Raw genomic sequence first — 17,301 nt, forward strand, 5'->3', positions numbered from 1 at the left:
CACCATTAAGAGTATAAGTCTTGTATGGATTATGGTTGCCTAGGTGCATGACTTTGCATTTTTTGGCATTGAAGCTAAGTTGCCAGGTCCTAGACCAGCGCTCCAGTAGGAGTAGGTCGTGCGTCATGTTGTCGGGCATTGAATCTTCGTTCGTTGTGCATTTGCCCACTACATTACTTAGTTTGGCGTCATCAGCGAATAATGCTATTTTACCTCGAAGCCCTTCTGCCAAGTCTCTTATAAAGATGTTGAATAGGGTCGGGCCTAAGACCAAGCCCTGTGGCACTCCACTGATCACCTCCGTCATTTCTGAGGGGGTGCCGTTCACCACTACCCTTTGAAGCCTACCACCAAGCCAGTTCCTAACCCATTTCGTCAAAGTGTCACCTAATCCTATAGAACCCATCTTGCTCAGCAACCTGCGGTGTGGTATGCTATCGAATGCTTTGCTAAAGTCCAGGTACACGATGTCCAGGGACTCCCCAACATCCAGCTTCCCCGTCACCCAGTCAAAGAAGCTGATCAGGTTGGATTGGCATGATCTCCCCTTAGTAAATCCATGTTGACGGGGGTCCCGTAGATTTTCCTCATCCAGGATCTTATCCAATTGGTGTTTGATTAGAGTTTCCATTAGTTTGCTCACTATTGATGTTAGACTCACTGGTCTGTAGTTTGCTGTCTCCATCTTTGAGCCCTTCTTGTGGAGTGGAATGACGTTAGCCGTCCTCCAGTCCAGCGGGACGCAGCCTGTACTAAGGGAGAGGTTGAAGAGCGCTGACAGTGGCTCCGCCAAAACATCACTCAACTCCCTAAGCACCCTGGGGTGTAAGTTGTCAGGCCCCATTGCCTTGTTAATCTTGAGTTTTGACAGCTCATCGTAGACACTGCTGGGCATAAACTCGAAGTTACTAAATGGGTCAACTGAGTCAGCCCTTGTCTGTAGCTGAGGGCCAAGCCCCGGTGCTTCACGGGTGAAGACTGAGCTGAAGTATTCATTTAATAGTTGGGCTTTTTCGGAATCCTTTTCCACATAGTCTCCGTCTGGTTTCTTAAGACGTACAATCCCGCCTGAGTTTTTACTTCTGTCACTGATATATCTGAAGAAGGATTTATCTCTCTTCTGGATGTTCAATTCAAGTAAAAGGATCCACTTTCCCCCTCGAACAAACCTTAAAAATACTAGGAGTAACACTAGACAAACATCTATCCCTGGAGAAACACACCGATATCACAGTCAGAAAAAGTATCTCGACACTATGGAAACTTCGCACCATAAAAAAATACTTTGACGACACTTCCTTCCGCCTCTTAGTACAATCCTCCATCCTCAGCATATTGGACTATTGCAAAATCATTTACTTGTGCACCACAAAGAAAACCATCAGGAGACTTAGGATGATCCACAACACTGCTGTCCGCCTCATATTCGACCTGAAAAAATGGGACCACATCACCCCCTTCTACCACAAACTCCACTGGCTCCCACTAGAATCCAGAATCATATTCAAATTCGCCTGCTTTTGCTACAAAACAATATTTGGTTTATCCCCAAGCTACATCACCCCTCACTTTACCCTAAACCACAACTATAAGACCTCCCGCAAAATCCAACTCTTCACCTACCCCTCCCTAAAACTATGCCACTCAAAAAAATTCCTCGACAAAACCTATGCCTTCCAAGCTGCCAAACTAAACCCTTGGCTGGCCCAAATGGTCCTCAAAGCCCACAACTACCTCGACTTCAGAAAAACACTTAAAACCCACCTATTCCGAGAGCAAGACCCTTAAAGTCCCTAATGCCCCTTCCTTCATTCCTCCTCCTCCCTCCTACCGAAACTTCTCCCCCCCCCCGTCTCCCTCCTTCTTCCTCCTTGTAGTTCGTAATTCTATGATCAATTTGGAATGTAACCACTTGTAACTACTTTCTCCTTGCTACTCGCAACTCTATGATCAATTTGGCATGTAACCTCTTGTAATTTGTTCTAACCCATGTGAACCGCCTAGAACTTCGGGGTATGGCGGTATACAAAAATAAAGTTATTATTATTCTTTGCCAGAGACTCCTCCATGTGGAATTTAGCCTTCCTGACTGCTGTTTTGACTGCTTTTGACTTGGTCAGGTAGTCTGCTCTAGAGTCCTGTTTCCCCGATTGTTTGTAAGAGATGAATGCTTTTTTCTTCTCCTTGATGAGGTCTGAGATCTCTGCAGTGAACCATTGCGGCTTGTTTCTTCACCGTTTACTTACTAATTTAACATAGCGGTTTGTCGCTTCTTGGCTTTCAAAGTCGACCACATTTCTTCCACGCTATCGGTTTTTGCTTGGCTTTGTAGCGCCTGGTGAACAAAGGAACCCGTGTCCTTGAATTTGAGGACCTTGGTCAGCGTGGTAGATTTAGTGAAACCTTTCCTAAGATTGAACCATACCATGTTGTGGTCACTGGAGGCCAATGTGTCGCCTACAGAGACCTCTGTGAAACTTTCTCCATTGGTAAGTAATAGGTCCAGTATTGCCTGATCCCTTGTTGGGTCCAACACCAGTTGCTTCAGACCAGCTCCCTTCATAGAGTTTAATAGCCTCCTGTTTCTGCCGGAATCAGAGGTTAGTGTATCCCAATCCACATCAGGCATGTTGAAGTCACCTAACAATACTGTGTCCCCACGCAAGGTGATATTTTCTATATCCCCGATTATTTCCATATCCAGGTCATCTCCCCTCTTAACCTTAGCACAATCTATAGGATTTACGATCTTTGCCTATGCAGACGACATACAACTACTTCACCCAATCAATATTTCCAAAACGTCTGACATAAAAGATATAAACAATAAACTGGACACCATAAACGATTGGCTTCATTCTAATAAACTTTCTCTTAACATAGATAAATCTCGCGGTCTTCTATTCTCAATCAAAAACCCTGAATTTCTACCAGATAAAATCTCTATCAAATCTATCCCAATTCAAATGGAGACAAAAATCAAACTCCTAGGAGTTACCATTGATAAAGATCTATCATTTCATGATCATATTAGCTCGGTAGTTAAAACATGTTTCTATAAACTACGCATAATTCGTTCATTGACCTCAATTCTAGAAACCGAATCCATCAAAATTCTCATTCACTCTCTAATAATCTCTCACCTTGATTACTGTAATTCCCTACTCAACGGCCTTCCACAAAAAGAAATTTGCCGCCTTCAACTTATACAAAACACAGCAATAAAACTCATCTATAACTTAGGTAAATATGATCATGTTACGCCAGCTTTGAAAGATGCTCACTGGTTACCCGTGATGCACCGAATCACCTACAAAATCATCCTTTTGTCATTCAAAATAAAATCTTCTCAACTGCCATTATTTCTTCACAAACTTCTTATCCCTCAGTGCTCTACTCGAACTCTAAGATCTTCAAATCAAAACCTCTTATTGATTCCGTCAATAAAAGAATTTTATTACACACGCAAAATAAACTTCGCAGTAACTGCTCCGACATTGTGGAACTCCCTTCCACAACCAATTCGTGATGAACAAAACCTTGACAAATTTAAGAAAAACTTAAAAACCTTCTTATTTCGAGATGCATTCTCTTCCACTTAATATCTATCCTCTCAAATTCTTTTCTATCTAATTTTGCTCTTTTAAATATTCAACATATCTTATCCCCATCCGACATGTATCTTCCTAATCCCTCTTTCTCCTTTTCTTACTTACAATGTAACTTTACCCATCCATTCCCTCTCTCCTCACTGTCAAGTCTGTCTTGTTATTGTCGTTAATGTTCACTATGCATTATTTAATTATTTAATATCTTTTGTTTTTTATTTTTTCTCAATTGTTTCTATTCTTATCTGTAAATTTTTTTTTTAAAATCCAATGTAAACCGTCCAGATATTTGCTTGATGGTCGGTATATTAAAATCTAATAAACTTGAACTTGAAACTTGTTGTCTTGGGGGTCTGTAAATTACGCCAAGATACAAGCATTTGTCCTTCTCTCTGGCCAAATTAACCCAAAGGGATTCCCCAGTGTAATGGACATCTGAGATTCTTGTGACCTTAATGTCATCTTTAGTATATAATGCTACACCTCCTCCCAATCTGCCTTCTCTTTCCTTTCAGCTAAGTCTTAATAATAATATTGTAATTTATAGCTAAAGAGACATGATCAAGAAATTGTTTTATTTTTGTGATTAGATAAACATACCGAGGGCTGCATGTGGCCCCCAGGCTGCGAGTTTAAGACCACTGGTCTAGGAAGCACAAAATCAATAGGAAAAAACAGTGGGGAAAACATGCAGTACATGGCTCATGGAATGCTTTCTAACCCTGTATGTATGTATGTACGTATGTATGTATGTGTATATATGTATATGTACGTGTGTGTGTGAGTGTGAAAGTAGGGATTTATATATATATATCCTATATAATAAAATGCTAGCCGCGCATGTGCACTCAGACCTGCGTGATATGTAATCCCTGATCTGTGATCTGTAGGTCCGTGGCCAGAGTGCGTATGCGGCGGACATATCGGGAAAGCACAGCACAGCTGGCGACTCCCCCCCCCCGCCCTCACTCACTGCCAAAACCACCACCTCCTCCTTCTCGCCGGCTCACCTGCTTTTAAATGAAGAGAAAAGCGCTGCACCGCGCTAACGCTGGCTTTGCTGTCTGCTGTCCACTGCGGCCGCCCTCTCTGACTACTTCCTGTTTCCGCTAGGGTTGGCCGCAGTGGATAGAAGACGCCGAAGCCAGCGGCTGTAACCGTCGATATCCGTTCCTCCAGCGGAGGGGGGGGGGGTCTGGGAGGAGAGGGATCGCGGCCACTCAGCGCCCCCACCGAGGAGCCCAGCAACTTTCCGCTTCCCGGGACCCGAGTCATTTGCCGCCCCCCTCTTCCCTTACCGCGGGCCCGACTGGCAATTTAAGCAGCGTGTGCAGCAGTCTTCACACGCTGCTTTGGGCCCTTCTACTGCCCTGATTTGCTCCGGACGTGCCAGAGTAAATCAGGGCAGTAGAAGGACCCAAAGCAGCGTGTGAAGACTGCTGCACACGCTGCTTGAATCGCCATGTGTAGTCGGGCCTGCGGGAAGGGAAGGGAAGGGAAGGGGGGGCGGCAAAGGACTCGGGACCGCGGGAAGGGAATGGGGGGTAGAGGAAACGCTAATGCTGCTGCACAGGGAACTGGTGTGGGGGGAGGGAAATGGAAGGGGGAGGGAATGCTGCTTTGGACAGACAGAGGGAGGAAGGGAGACAGAAAGACAAGAAGAAAGAAACAGGGGCAGGTGCACAGGGAACTGTTGTGGGGGGAGGAAAATGGAGGGGGAGGGAATGCTGCTTTGGACAGACAGACAGAGTGAGGAAGGGAGACAGAAAGACAAGAAGAAAGACACAGGGGCAGGGAGATATACAGAAAGACAAACAGACAAAGGAGCCAGGGACAGAGACAGACAGAAAGAAAGACAGCGGGAGTCGCGTCAGGAGGGGTGCGGGATGCCGCAGAGGGAATTTTTCCAATGGGTGCAACTGGGCGGCTGTCAGGAGCCTCTGATCAGGGGCAGAGCAAGGTAAGTGTATCATAGGGATAAGAAGGAGGAGGGGGGAGAAAAAGGAAGGGACGCCTACTGCTGGACAGGGGGAGAAGGAAAGAGGTGCTGATGGACAGGGGGGGTGAAGAAAAAGGAACGGAGGCCTAATGTTGGACAGGGGGAGAAGGAAGGTGCTGCTGGACAGAGGGGATGTAAAACAAAGGGAGAAGGGCTGCTGCTGCATAAGGAGAGCTGTGAAGGGGTGGTGGTGGACACAGGGGAGGTAAAAGGAAGGGAGAATGGACAGGGGGAGCAGGCAAGGGGTGGTGATGGACAGTCAAGGAAAAAGAAAGACAGAAAGAAAGAAAGCGGCTAAGGAGAGAGAGAGAGAAAGAAATAAAGAGACACACACATATATTCTAGCACCCGTTAATGTAACGGGCTATAAGACTAGTATATATATATATATATATATATATATATATATATATATATATATATATATATAAAAGTAGGGATCTGTATATGCCCATAAGCTTGAGTGTAGATGTACATAGGGTGTGAGTTTGGGCAGTTTGGAAGCTGAAGTGAGATTGTTTCCAAAGAAACTGCTGCTTCATTGGTAAAATGTATATGTTGCAAAAGCTGGAAGTGCTTCTCCCACAGAAATACACTAGGTCATTTTTTTTTTTGGGGGGGGAGGGGAATGCTTATTTCTTTGGAACCTCCAGTCCAACCTGGCCCATTTTTAAACCTGATGTGTCTTAACTGGTTTTTTTATTCATGCCAAATTTTAACCCATTCCATATAATTTTCAGAGTTATTTTACCATCGAAGAGATGGACAGATATGTTGACATCTCTCAATCCCTTTTGTATAATTCTTTCCAACTTCTGCTGAAATACAAAGAAAACACCCCCTGCTGAATGACATACAGATTAGGATTTTATTGTGATTATATTTCTGTAGAGAGGAAACACCATTTTCCCCACTCCCCTCAAGAGCTCCTTGGGAGAATATTCAACATAGTATAGTACACTAGGTCATTTTTTTGGGGGGGAGGGGAATGCTTGTTTCTTTGGAACCTCTGGTCCAACCTAGCCCATTTTTAAACCTGATGCGTCTTAACTGGTTTTTTATTCATGCCAAATTTTAACCCATTCCATATAATTTTCAGTTATTTTACCATCGAAGAGATGGACATATATGTTGACATCTCTCAATCCCTTTTGTATAATTCTTTCCAACTTCTGCTGAAATACAAAGAAACCCCCCCCTGCTGCATGACATACAGATTAGGATTTTATTGTGATTATATTTCTGTAGAGAGGAAACAACCATTTTCCCCACTCCCCTCAAGAGCTCCTTGGGATAATATTCAACATAGTATAGTATACATACCTTTGATTTCAGAGTCTGAGATTTGTTCGGAATCTCAAAAGTTTGCAAATCAGTTTCTCTACCACTGCTTTCAGACACCATAGCATCCATAATGCTGTTCCCATAAGTCTGTGTATTGTAACCACTATCCACCTAATAGAAAAAAATAGTAAAATGTTTAATATGAACAGTTGGATTTCTGCAACATGGCATGTAATCTGTACATCACATAAACTACCATCAACTAATACTAAAGAAAAAAAAAGAATGAAGAGAAAATTGATCTAACTTTTAGACAGCAAGCTTTATAAATGCAGCATACACCAAATTTATGTTTCATTAATAGTGTGATCATTTTGTTTCAGGAGGGGTAAGAGGATGAATCAGGCCTTGTTTTATCCCAATTACTCATAAAGATGTAAGCCTGCTTTCTTTAAAGTTTCAAGACAAATCAGAATTATGGTTTTATGTTTGCCATGGAGTAAAATTAAGACGTTTTGAACATCTTCTTGGGCATGGAACTTGATTCTGTGAGTGGAAGTGTCTATAAAATTATGAGTTTGCCAGTCTAAAGGAGCTCAAGAAATATTTGAAAATTTTAGAAGTGAAAGTCTTTAAATTTTAGAAGAGAAGGTCTTTAAATTGAAGAAATAAGACTAATCTGCTTGGTTCACAAGTTAAATCCTCTTCCTAATAAACCTAATAAATCTTTTACACTTTAGTTGCTCTACAGTCTATTCAGATTTGAGATATTTTACTCATCTTCCTCCAGTGCCGTAACCATATAGAACTGATTTTTTGAGCTCTTGAGAAATTAACCAGAAGGAAGGAAGGAAATGAGAAATGCCCTAGTTCCAGGGTTTATCCTTAGCCTGGATCCATCAAAGCTATTGAGAACTGTTTTAAAGAAACCTGATAATGGGGCATATAACCCGTCAAGGAAGAAGTGTGTTGAAGAAATAGTGAGGAAGTTGGCCTGAAAATGAAGCACAAGAAGTTCCCAGGAATTATAAATCCCATAAACGTAAAGAAGAATAGACAGGAGGTTCTTGAACATAGTGAACTTGTTTCATATAAAGAAACAGAACAAGAAGGAATAGAGGGGCAAATAGACAACTAAGCCAGGAAGCAAGGACCTGAGAACAGAAAAACATCTGGAATTTGAGTCATAGCAAAACTAGCAACTAAAATCCATCAAATAAGGCAATTGTATTTTGAAGTGGTCCTGTGAAAGTTATAGAGGGTGGTATTAATCAGGCTAGGTATGAGCCCCAGTCTGAATTGGGACCCGTCATGTTTAAACAAAGTTTTAAGCAGAAATTATTATTTTTTAGAATGTTGCATAAGTAATAAGAATAATTAGTATAATAAAATAATAATTTTATTCTTATATACTGCCATAGCGAAAAAGTTATAGGCGGTTCACAACAAGGTGAGCTAATACATGGGATACAGATAAAATACAAATTAGAATAATGGACTTAAAAACAGATAAAGACAGAAAGCATTTACAATAAATGCAGAAAATACCGGCATGGCAGGGAAAGAAATAATACATAGAACAGGTAAAATACATCAAGTTGAATATAAGGAACTTGATTGAAAAAATGAAGCAGAATGCATTAAGATACCAGCCTATCAAAGAGTTGAGTCTTCCTATCTCGATTTTAGAAAACTGTTAAAGAGACCTCTAACATAATTTTTCTAAGCCATACATTCAATTTAGCGGCTTGAAATGAGAGGGTTCTCTCAAGGAACTTCTTATAAAACAACAGGATTTTAAAGACCCAAGAAATAAAAAGGGACCAATAGTGGCCTAGCAAGGACTGAATAACCCCCGAGTGAAAAATCTTAAGGTGCCCTCCCTAATGTCATCTCTCCCAAGGTGGTAGGGGCTAAGGTTTAGAAGCAGAAACGTGGAGATGATGCGGTATACAAACCTAAGGATTAGATTAGATTAGAAACCTATTCAAAGCTAATATAAACAAATCTTGTAAAATCAAACAAATTAAAGCACTAGCGTACTTAGAGTATGTGATACCTGGGATCGATTTTTTTAACACCCTCCAATATAAAAAGTGATTGGAGGAGCACCCACTAGGAGCTGCACCTAGGGCAGGCTGCCCCTCCCCCGCTCCCAACCCTTGGAACGCCACTGCCTGAGGAAGGGGATTTTGGTCTCCAGTTAGTAAAAAAAAAAAAAAGTATTAAAATTAGTCCAATAAAAAGATTACCTTATTTCCATTTTCTATTTATAAATGTTTATCAATACAGCTACAATACATTTCTCCTTGTTATTCGCGGGGGATACGGGCAGAGCCGGACCGCGAATGGGGAAAAACCGCGAATATCCGGCTCTGATTCACCCCACCTCCCTGCCGCCTTCCCGGCCTTACCTGGTGGTCTAGAGGGCTTTCGGGGTGAAGGGATACGTTTCATGTGTCTTGTAGTTTTTCTTTCAACTGTGTTTGAAGCTGTAAATCCAGACCCTGTTTGTTTTTCTTTCTCTTGCTGATATACAAGGCCATTTTATGTTTGAGAGATGTGTTTTCTTATCCTGTTGTGAAGTGAACTCAATTGTCTTCGCAGCTGTATTTGTAAGAAGCTTTAGATAAAGAAAGTGTTTGCTAAGCAGAGCACCCTTTAGACTTTAGATAGTAAGATGCTTGTTATTTCTTTTAAAGTTTCATGTGATCTGTGTCCATATATGGTTTGTACTTACGTCATATGCTGACGACACTGACCTATGTAAAATGATATAAAAAGGGTTGTAGAACTGACAATAAATTGGACAAGTTTGGGAGATAATGGGCATCTGTTGTCTCTAAGATATTGTCCCCAGATGCATCTGACTTACTAATGACAGAATGTGTGAGGCAGTAATTGAGACCAAATCCTTTTCAGTGGGAGCTTGCCCGGGATGGGACGATGACATCACCAGTATTTTGTGAGTATTTCTGAATTTTGAATTCTGTTCTTTAATACTCACTGGTATTGGCGTCCTGTTCCAACCCTTTATTTTTAATTTAAGGCTTTGGGTTCTATTACGGAGTTTTTGGGAAACTCCCGGGGTGTTTTTGGGAAGCTCCCCTCGTGAATATAAGCAGCTGCCGTTCTTTCGGGAAGAATGAAATTATTTATAGAACCGCCTGCCCACTCTGTCGTTTGTGGGGTTAAAGATCTTATAGAGTATAAGGTTTCACTGTATATTACTGTTCTGTACCTCGCTTATAAGGTAAGGTAAGCGAAAATTTCTGCATTGTTATATTGTTTTTGTTATGGGTCATAAAGGCACTTAGGATTCTCCCCCTTCTAGACAGATGAGACTTGTAAGGCTTATGTTGCCCGTGTGTGTGACACTCTCCCTCCAGCTCACATCTCTCTGTGTCACCAGTCCTTTCCCGTATACGTTTGCACTGCTTATAAGTTTAACACTGAGGTAGCACATGCTGTTATGTGGCTCCCTCTCGAACGTACAATAGTTTTACTCTGATTCATATTGTGCGTTCCTCTTTTGGCTGCTTCCTCTGTGTTCTGTGCTGGCTTATAAACGAAAAAATTCTATTTTACAGGCTTCCTTTCTTGTGCAAGGCTCATGGTTTTTTTTTAAGAATATTAGCAAGTTGTAAATTCTCTCTGTGCTTATTTGGATACCTAGTTACTGACCTTAAGGAATGCGATTCTGTTTTTCTCTTTCTGACTTAAAGCAACATTTCTCTACTTGGCCGTCTGAATTAAATACAGCACAAACGCACTTTTGGCTGCCAGACCAGCTGCTGTTCTTTGCTTACACTATAAGGGTCCGCGCATAAATGCTTTTGCCCCTTACCCCAGACTCCCCGGTTTGGGCTTCCACTGATAATGCTGTAGGCTTTATTTCATGTACCCCCTATCGTGCTTCTCTGAAATCACTCACTCTCGTTTTTATCAAGCAGTACCCAATCCCCTGGGAAAAGGTGAGAGTCATGATTCCACTGATTGCTTCCTTTCTTTCCTCCGGTCTTATCAAAACCACTCTCTCTTCTTACAATACGCCCATCACTCCTTTTGTCAAAGTTGATGGCATCCCCCGCTTCGTCCAAGACCTTAGGACTGTTAATGCTTTGGTAATTCTCATTGCACCCATTGTCCCTGATGTTCCTTCCCTTCTCTCTTCCATTCCACCTGCAGCCAATGTTTTTTTTTTCTGTCATTGTCCTAAAGAATGTTTGTTTGTTTTTTAGTCCCTGTTGATGAGACTCCTCAGCCCCTTTTTGCCTTCACCTTTAAGCAACAGTATACCTGGTGTAGAATGCCCCGGGGCTATGTTGACTCCCCTGTGGTGTTCTCCATTGTTCTCCGGGCTACTCTACAGCCATGGCCTGCCCCTCATGGTTCTGTTCTCATCCAGTATGTGGATGACCTCCTTTTGTGTTCCATAACTCAGGAGACCTGTCAGGCTGATAGTTTGCACCTTTTACAATGATTGTCTGTGTGTGGTCACAAGTGTCACGAAATAAACTGCACTGGTGTAAATCTGAGGTGGAATACCTGGGTTTCATCCTGTCTCATGGTCAGAGGAAAATCAGCACCTCCCGCATTGCTGCTGTTCTGGGTCTGCCCCGCCCAGCTACCAAGGAGGACATGCTTACTTTTCTTGGTATGATTGGTTACTGCCGCCAATGGATCCCTGATTGTTCCTTTTATGACCAGATTCTGAGACAGACCCTGGGTTCTGAAATGACTGATCTTATCAGATGGACTAAAGAAATGTTGGATGCTTTTGGACATCTGAAATGTGCTTTGGTTTCTAGCCCAGGCCTGGGTCTTCCTGATTATGACCAAATGTTTCATCTCTTTGTTCAGGACCATTGTAACACCATGGCGGGAGATCATGGCGGTAAGTTACGCCCTGTTGCCCTTTTTTTCTAAAGTCACTCTTGTTCAAGTTCAAGGCATGCTTGCCTGCTTGAGAGCCCTGGCTGCATGTGCTATGGTGGTAGAGCTGGCTACTCCTCTGCTCCTTGGTCACCTCACTACCCTTCACACTTCTCACGATGTCCAAGCCCTTCTTTTAAATGGGCTTCTGGGTCTCAAGGGTGAACAGGATTCCCTTCCTCTCTTTTTTTCTCAGCTTCAGTCCTTTGTTACCCCCTCTGAACTTGATGCCTGGCGTCTGGCAGGTGCCCAAAGCCGCCCTTCGGACGGACTTTGTTGCAAAGAGGGGAAACCCTGTATACCAGCTGCTAGCGACATTTCAACTTCTTGCCAGTGATTTTTTTATTCTTGATCTTTCGCTCCCTGATACAGACATATATAGCTCGATAGCTACAGCTGGCATGTTTGTGAATTGGAAAAAATTCCTTTCTATTGTTTTAGCTGAAATTAGGATGTTGCCAATTTAAAATGTTTTTTCTTTTTCTTAACAGTAGTTTGGATATACATAGCCATCCCAGACCAGTTTTGGCACAAAGATATTTCTAATGTATTCCAAGGATCCTCTTTATCACTGCAGAGATAGAGACGCTCCAAAGAGACATTAGCTTTATGCCTTTTTCCGAATACGAGATGGTTATGATATACATTATTTGTAATACTTATGTGTTCATCTTTATTTTGGTTTTCTATAACAATGTGTTTATTTGCAGAGTTAAATTCAGCCCTGCACACTTGACAGATGGAAAAATAGCTTCACGCCTAAAACTTTGTGTTTTGTCTGTGCCATGTCTACATAACATTGGCCATTTCTAGAGCTCTTTTCCCACTTTTTACTAGCCTAATTGCGCAATGTTCTTTTTACTTATAGCTTTCATATTCTAAACATAGCTTAGTTAGGGGTTATATGTTTAAGAAAAAGTTTTACCCTATACAGTGTTTATTCCGTGGTGCTCCCTACATATGATCCATTCAGTATACATTTCCGAATACATTCAGTACATCAGTATGGTCTCTCTGAAGTGCCATAATAGTTATATGCAGCACACAAAAACATATATTTTTGGAATGTCCGATTAAGAACCTTAAGTAACTGAATATTGTCTCTCTTTTGCCATAACTATACCAAGTAAATGCATTAATATTGTCACATGTTGCCACATTCAGTACAAGCAACATGGTTTCTCTCTCGTTTTCTATCTCTTATTTGGATCACACTGGAGTACAGCTGCTGAATGATATCTGGACTCTTTTCAAACCGGTGTATCTCTCCCTTTATGCACAGATATCATTTCATCCCAAGTGTGCATCTCACCAGTTTAGGGAGACTCTCCGTTCCTGCTGGACTGATTCATCTTCCTGCACCACTGGCTACTCTCCCTTTAAGATTCTCATAGGACGACTTTTCCCCGCCCCAAGGGTAGACAAACCCTCAATAGTTGAGAGTAGTGATCTCCCCTTGATATAGGAAGAATTCGTCCGAAAGCTCATTGAAACAGGGCATATTGAAAGAAACGTATCTTGCACTTCTCCTTTCTCTCCACAGATTCCTACCCATTTTTTCCAGCCTGGTGACAAAGTCATTATCCAGAAGCTTTTCAAGGATCGGAAGCAGATGGATTTCCCCTTTGGCCCTCCCACTACTGTGATCGTTGTGACCAGGACCGCTGTACTCACTGAGGAGTCTCCTATTTGGATTCACGCAAGTCGCTTGAAGAGGGTTAACCTAAAACCCCAGAAGCAAGCCGTCTCTGCGCAGATTTCACCCCCTTCAGTGGAACAACATGATGATCTCATCACAGCATTCCACCAACTTTATCATTCTCCTACTGGCAACATTGCTGCTAGTTTTTCTTCCTGTATGGATCATTTCCAACTGTGTCTACAGGGATGATGTGTCCTGGGTCCACAACACTGTCTGCCCATACCCATCTGTAAATGATACCCCAACAATGTACTCATCTGTAAACAGCACCCTCGGCATCTTTTTGCGACTAAGACGTCAAGCTGGACTTCCTCCCAAGGGCTGCCCTTCAATTGGAATCCAGAAGACAGTATACTACCCTTTTGTATAATTCCAGCAGTGTGCATGTGCCCACCTTCACTTTTTAGTATTGTGACATTGTGGACTGTTCATCAATTGATGTCTCATGGCTGTGCCATTGGTCCTTAGAGATTCCTAAAACTAAAGACATATATATATGTGTTACTGACTCACGTTGGGGGGCATAAGTGTGCATCCTGGGGAGCGGTAGGGTGGAATACTGGCACTGACTGGGCTTATAAACCAGAAAGTGCTCTGAAAAAACTGGACCAAAATGGTAAATCACTGCTTACTCGTATGACCCTTCGTAAGGTTGGAAACTGTTATAGGAAAAGTGTTCCTGAACAAATTATTAAGCTTTCTCTTACTATTGACAACCCTAGACCTACTGATGAAGGTATGTATGTTATGGGCATGTGGTTTAAGGGTGGGTCTAGCTATCTGACCCATCAGTTTTTCTTACGGGATCTATCTACCTCCACTCATCCTCTCCCGCCATTTTGTGGGGGCCTTAAAAAAAAACTAACCTACTGGCCCCTACATTCAATAAACTTACTGACATGATGGCTATTGCCAATCCCACCTTTGAAGATACTATGGCTGTTGAAGTAGGGTTTTCAGAACGTAACCTTTGGTTAGAATGGATGAAATTCACTGCTGATCAACATAATATGAGTAATTGTTACTTATGTGCTCAAGCTAGACCCCCATTTAGGAACGGTACCTCTGGACCTCCCTCCTGGTATCCAACCATGCTTTTTTGGGTTATTTACCAACTCCTCCTCTAATTTTACCGATCCCCTTTGTGCGCTGTGGCGTTCTAAATACCCTTTGCTGCCTGGACAGAAAAAGCTTGACATAGCCGTTACCATCTATAAGGGTAATTACACATGTCATGTCTCCAATCTGACACAGGGTAGTTTTGTAGGTAATTTTCCCCCAGGCTATTGTTCTGTCTTGGATCATAGGTATGCCCCATTGTTGCAGCATCAGATTTTCACCCTAGGTGATATTTACTGGCTCTGTGGAGACTTTCGGCTCCATGTTAAGCTATCCAGCCAGTGGATAGGCCAGTGCGCTTTAGCTAAGATTATCATGCCCCTGCATATCCTTTCTGAAGGGCACCTTTCCTATTCACATGGTTCTTCCTCTTCTCTGTCTCGACATAAACGTGATCTCCTTGGTAGTTTTGATCTGCATGTATACATAGATGCTATAGGGGTCCCAAGTGGGTCCCAGATGAATTCAAGGCCCGAGACCAGGTTAAGGCTGGGTTTGAGTCCCTTATTCCCCTTATTACTATCAATAAGAATGTTGATTGGATTAATTACATTTATTATAATCAGCAACGCTTTGTGAACTACTCTAGAGATGCCTTGCAAGGTATTGCTGATCAGTTAGGCCCCACTTCTCAGATGGCTTTTCAAAATCGCATGGCCCTGGATATGATTCTAGCTGAGAAGGGGGGTGTCTGTAAAATTCTTCCCAGTACTTTATCGTGTTGCACTTTTATTCCTGACAATACAGGTCCTACAGGAAAGGTTACTATGGCCATTCAGAAATTAGAGGACCTCTCTGCTGAGCTCAAACGTAACTCTGGTTTATCTAATCCTTGGGATCAGTACTTTAGTTGGATGCAGGGCTGGGTAAAAGACCTTCTTATTGTTTTAATCACTATTATTATCTGCATTCTTGTCTCTTATGTAATTTTTCGACTGCTCATGCGCTGTGTTATTCGTATTACAGTTCCTAAAACCCCTCCTCGAGAGACATCTAGAGTAGCTCTCCCTGCATTTATGATGTCATTTTCATGATGTAAGAGGGGATTGAAGGGATATGTTTCATGTGTCTTGTAGTTTTTCTTTCAACTGTGTTTGAAGCTGTAAATCCAGACCCTGTTTGTTTTTCTTTCTCTTGCTGATATACTACAAGGCCATTTTATGTTTGAGAGATGTGTTTTCTTATCCTGTTGTGAAGTGAACTCAATTGTCTTCGCAGCTGTATTTGTAAGAAGCTTTAGATAAATTAAGTGTTTGCTAAGCAGAGCACCCTTTAGACTTTAGCCTTTAGATAGTAAGATGCTTGTTATTTCTTTTAAAGTTTCATGTGATCTGTGTCCATATATGGTTTGTACTTACGTCATATGCTGTCGACACTGACCCATGTAAAATGATATAAAAAGGGTTGTGGAACTGACAATAAATTGGACATTGTTTGGGAGATAATGGGCGTCTGTTGTCCCCAGATGCATCTGACTTACTAATGACAGTGTGTGAGGCAGTAATTGGGACCAAATCCTTTTCACGGGGTAGGAGCGATCTTCCTACGCTCCTGCACCGTGCAGATCGCCATGAGGAAATGGCTGCTGTGAGTTCTTGTAGTCTCTCGAGACTATGACGGGAACTCCCTACAGCCATTTCCTCATGGCAATCTGCACGGGGCAGGAGCGTAGGAAGATCGCTCCTGCCCCGAAAGCCCGCTAGACCACCAAGTAAGGCCGGGAAGGCGGCAGGGAAGTAAAAAAATATGGGTTTTTTATTTTCCTCCTCCCCAGAAAAAAAATCACGATTATGTGAAATCGTGAGTGCAGAAACTGCGAATGGGGAGGGGGAAGTGGAGTACTTTATTCTAAAGCAACAACAAAAAAAATATAAAAAAAATTTTTTCTACTTTTTGTCATCTCTAGTTTCTGCATTTCTCATCTTCTCTTCATTCTCCTTTCCATCCAGTGTCTGCCCTGTATCTCCACTCCCTCCCACGTGTGCTGGCATCTCTCCCTTCTTCTTTCCTTCCCTCCTTCCCACACTAACTTGCCCCATGGTCTGGTATCTGCTTCCCTTCCCCCATGCCTTGAGATCTCTCTACTCTTCTCCTTCCATCTCTCCCTCTTCCTCTGTGCTCTGGCATCTTCTTTCCTTCCTTTCCGATGGTCTGTCATCTCAGTCTCCTTCCCTTCCTCCCTCCCTCCCCCCAATGCCCTGGCACCCCCTCTTCTTCCCCCTTCTTGCTCTGGTATCTCCTCTTTCCTATCCCTCCTTTATTTAAATTGAAAAATTTAAGACTAATCTGCTTGGTTCACAAATTAAATTATCTTCCTAATAACCCATTTAACTATTAAAATCTTAACAAGAGCATTTCTCATTTTCTCCCTAGTCTGGCATCTGTCACCTTTATTTTATTTATTTAAAATATTTATAGCCCGCATATGCGGGTAACAACATTACATACATACTTAAAAACAAAACTTAATAAATCATAATAAAATAACAGCATACAACAAACATCCTGCATCAGTTCCTTAAAATAATTAAGGCCCCAAAACTACCAAATCATGAATTACCCAGATTGAAAATGGCCAATCAGTAAAGATAGGCTTTCAAGCTTTTCTGAAATGCCAAAAAAAAAAACATTAGAAATCAAACAAATGGAGTCTG

At 42.1% G+C, this 17,301-nt stretch overlaps 1 protein-coding gene across 2 annotated transcripts in view; it reads right to left on the bottom strand.

The window, feature by feature from the left end:
* BORA (BORA aurora kinase A activator) overlaps positions 1-17,301 on the bottom strand; it is a 178,889-nt gene that overhangs the window by 10,726 nt on the left and 150,862 nt on the right. For both annotated transcript variants that reach the window (XM_033948972.1, XM_033948971.1), the window contains exon 12: positions 6,931-7,062. In XM_033948972.1, the coding sequence (XP_033804863.1) occupies positions 6,931-7,062 (132 nt within the window). The remainder of the gene's footprint in view (positions 1-6,930; positions 7,063-17,301) is intronic.

This window comes from Geotrypetes seraphini, chromosome 6, assembly GCF_902459505.1.
Source record: "Geotrypetes seraphini chromosome 6, aGeoSer1.1, whole genome shotgun sequence".
Classification (NCBI taxonomy): Eukaryota; Metazoa; Chordata; class Amphibia; order Gymnophiona; family Dermophiidae; genus Geotrypetes; species Geotrypetes seraphini.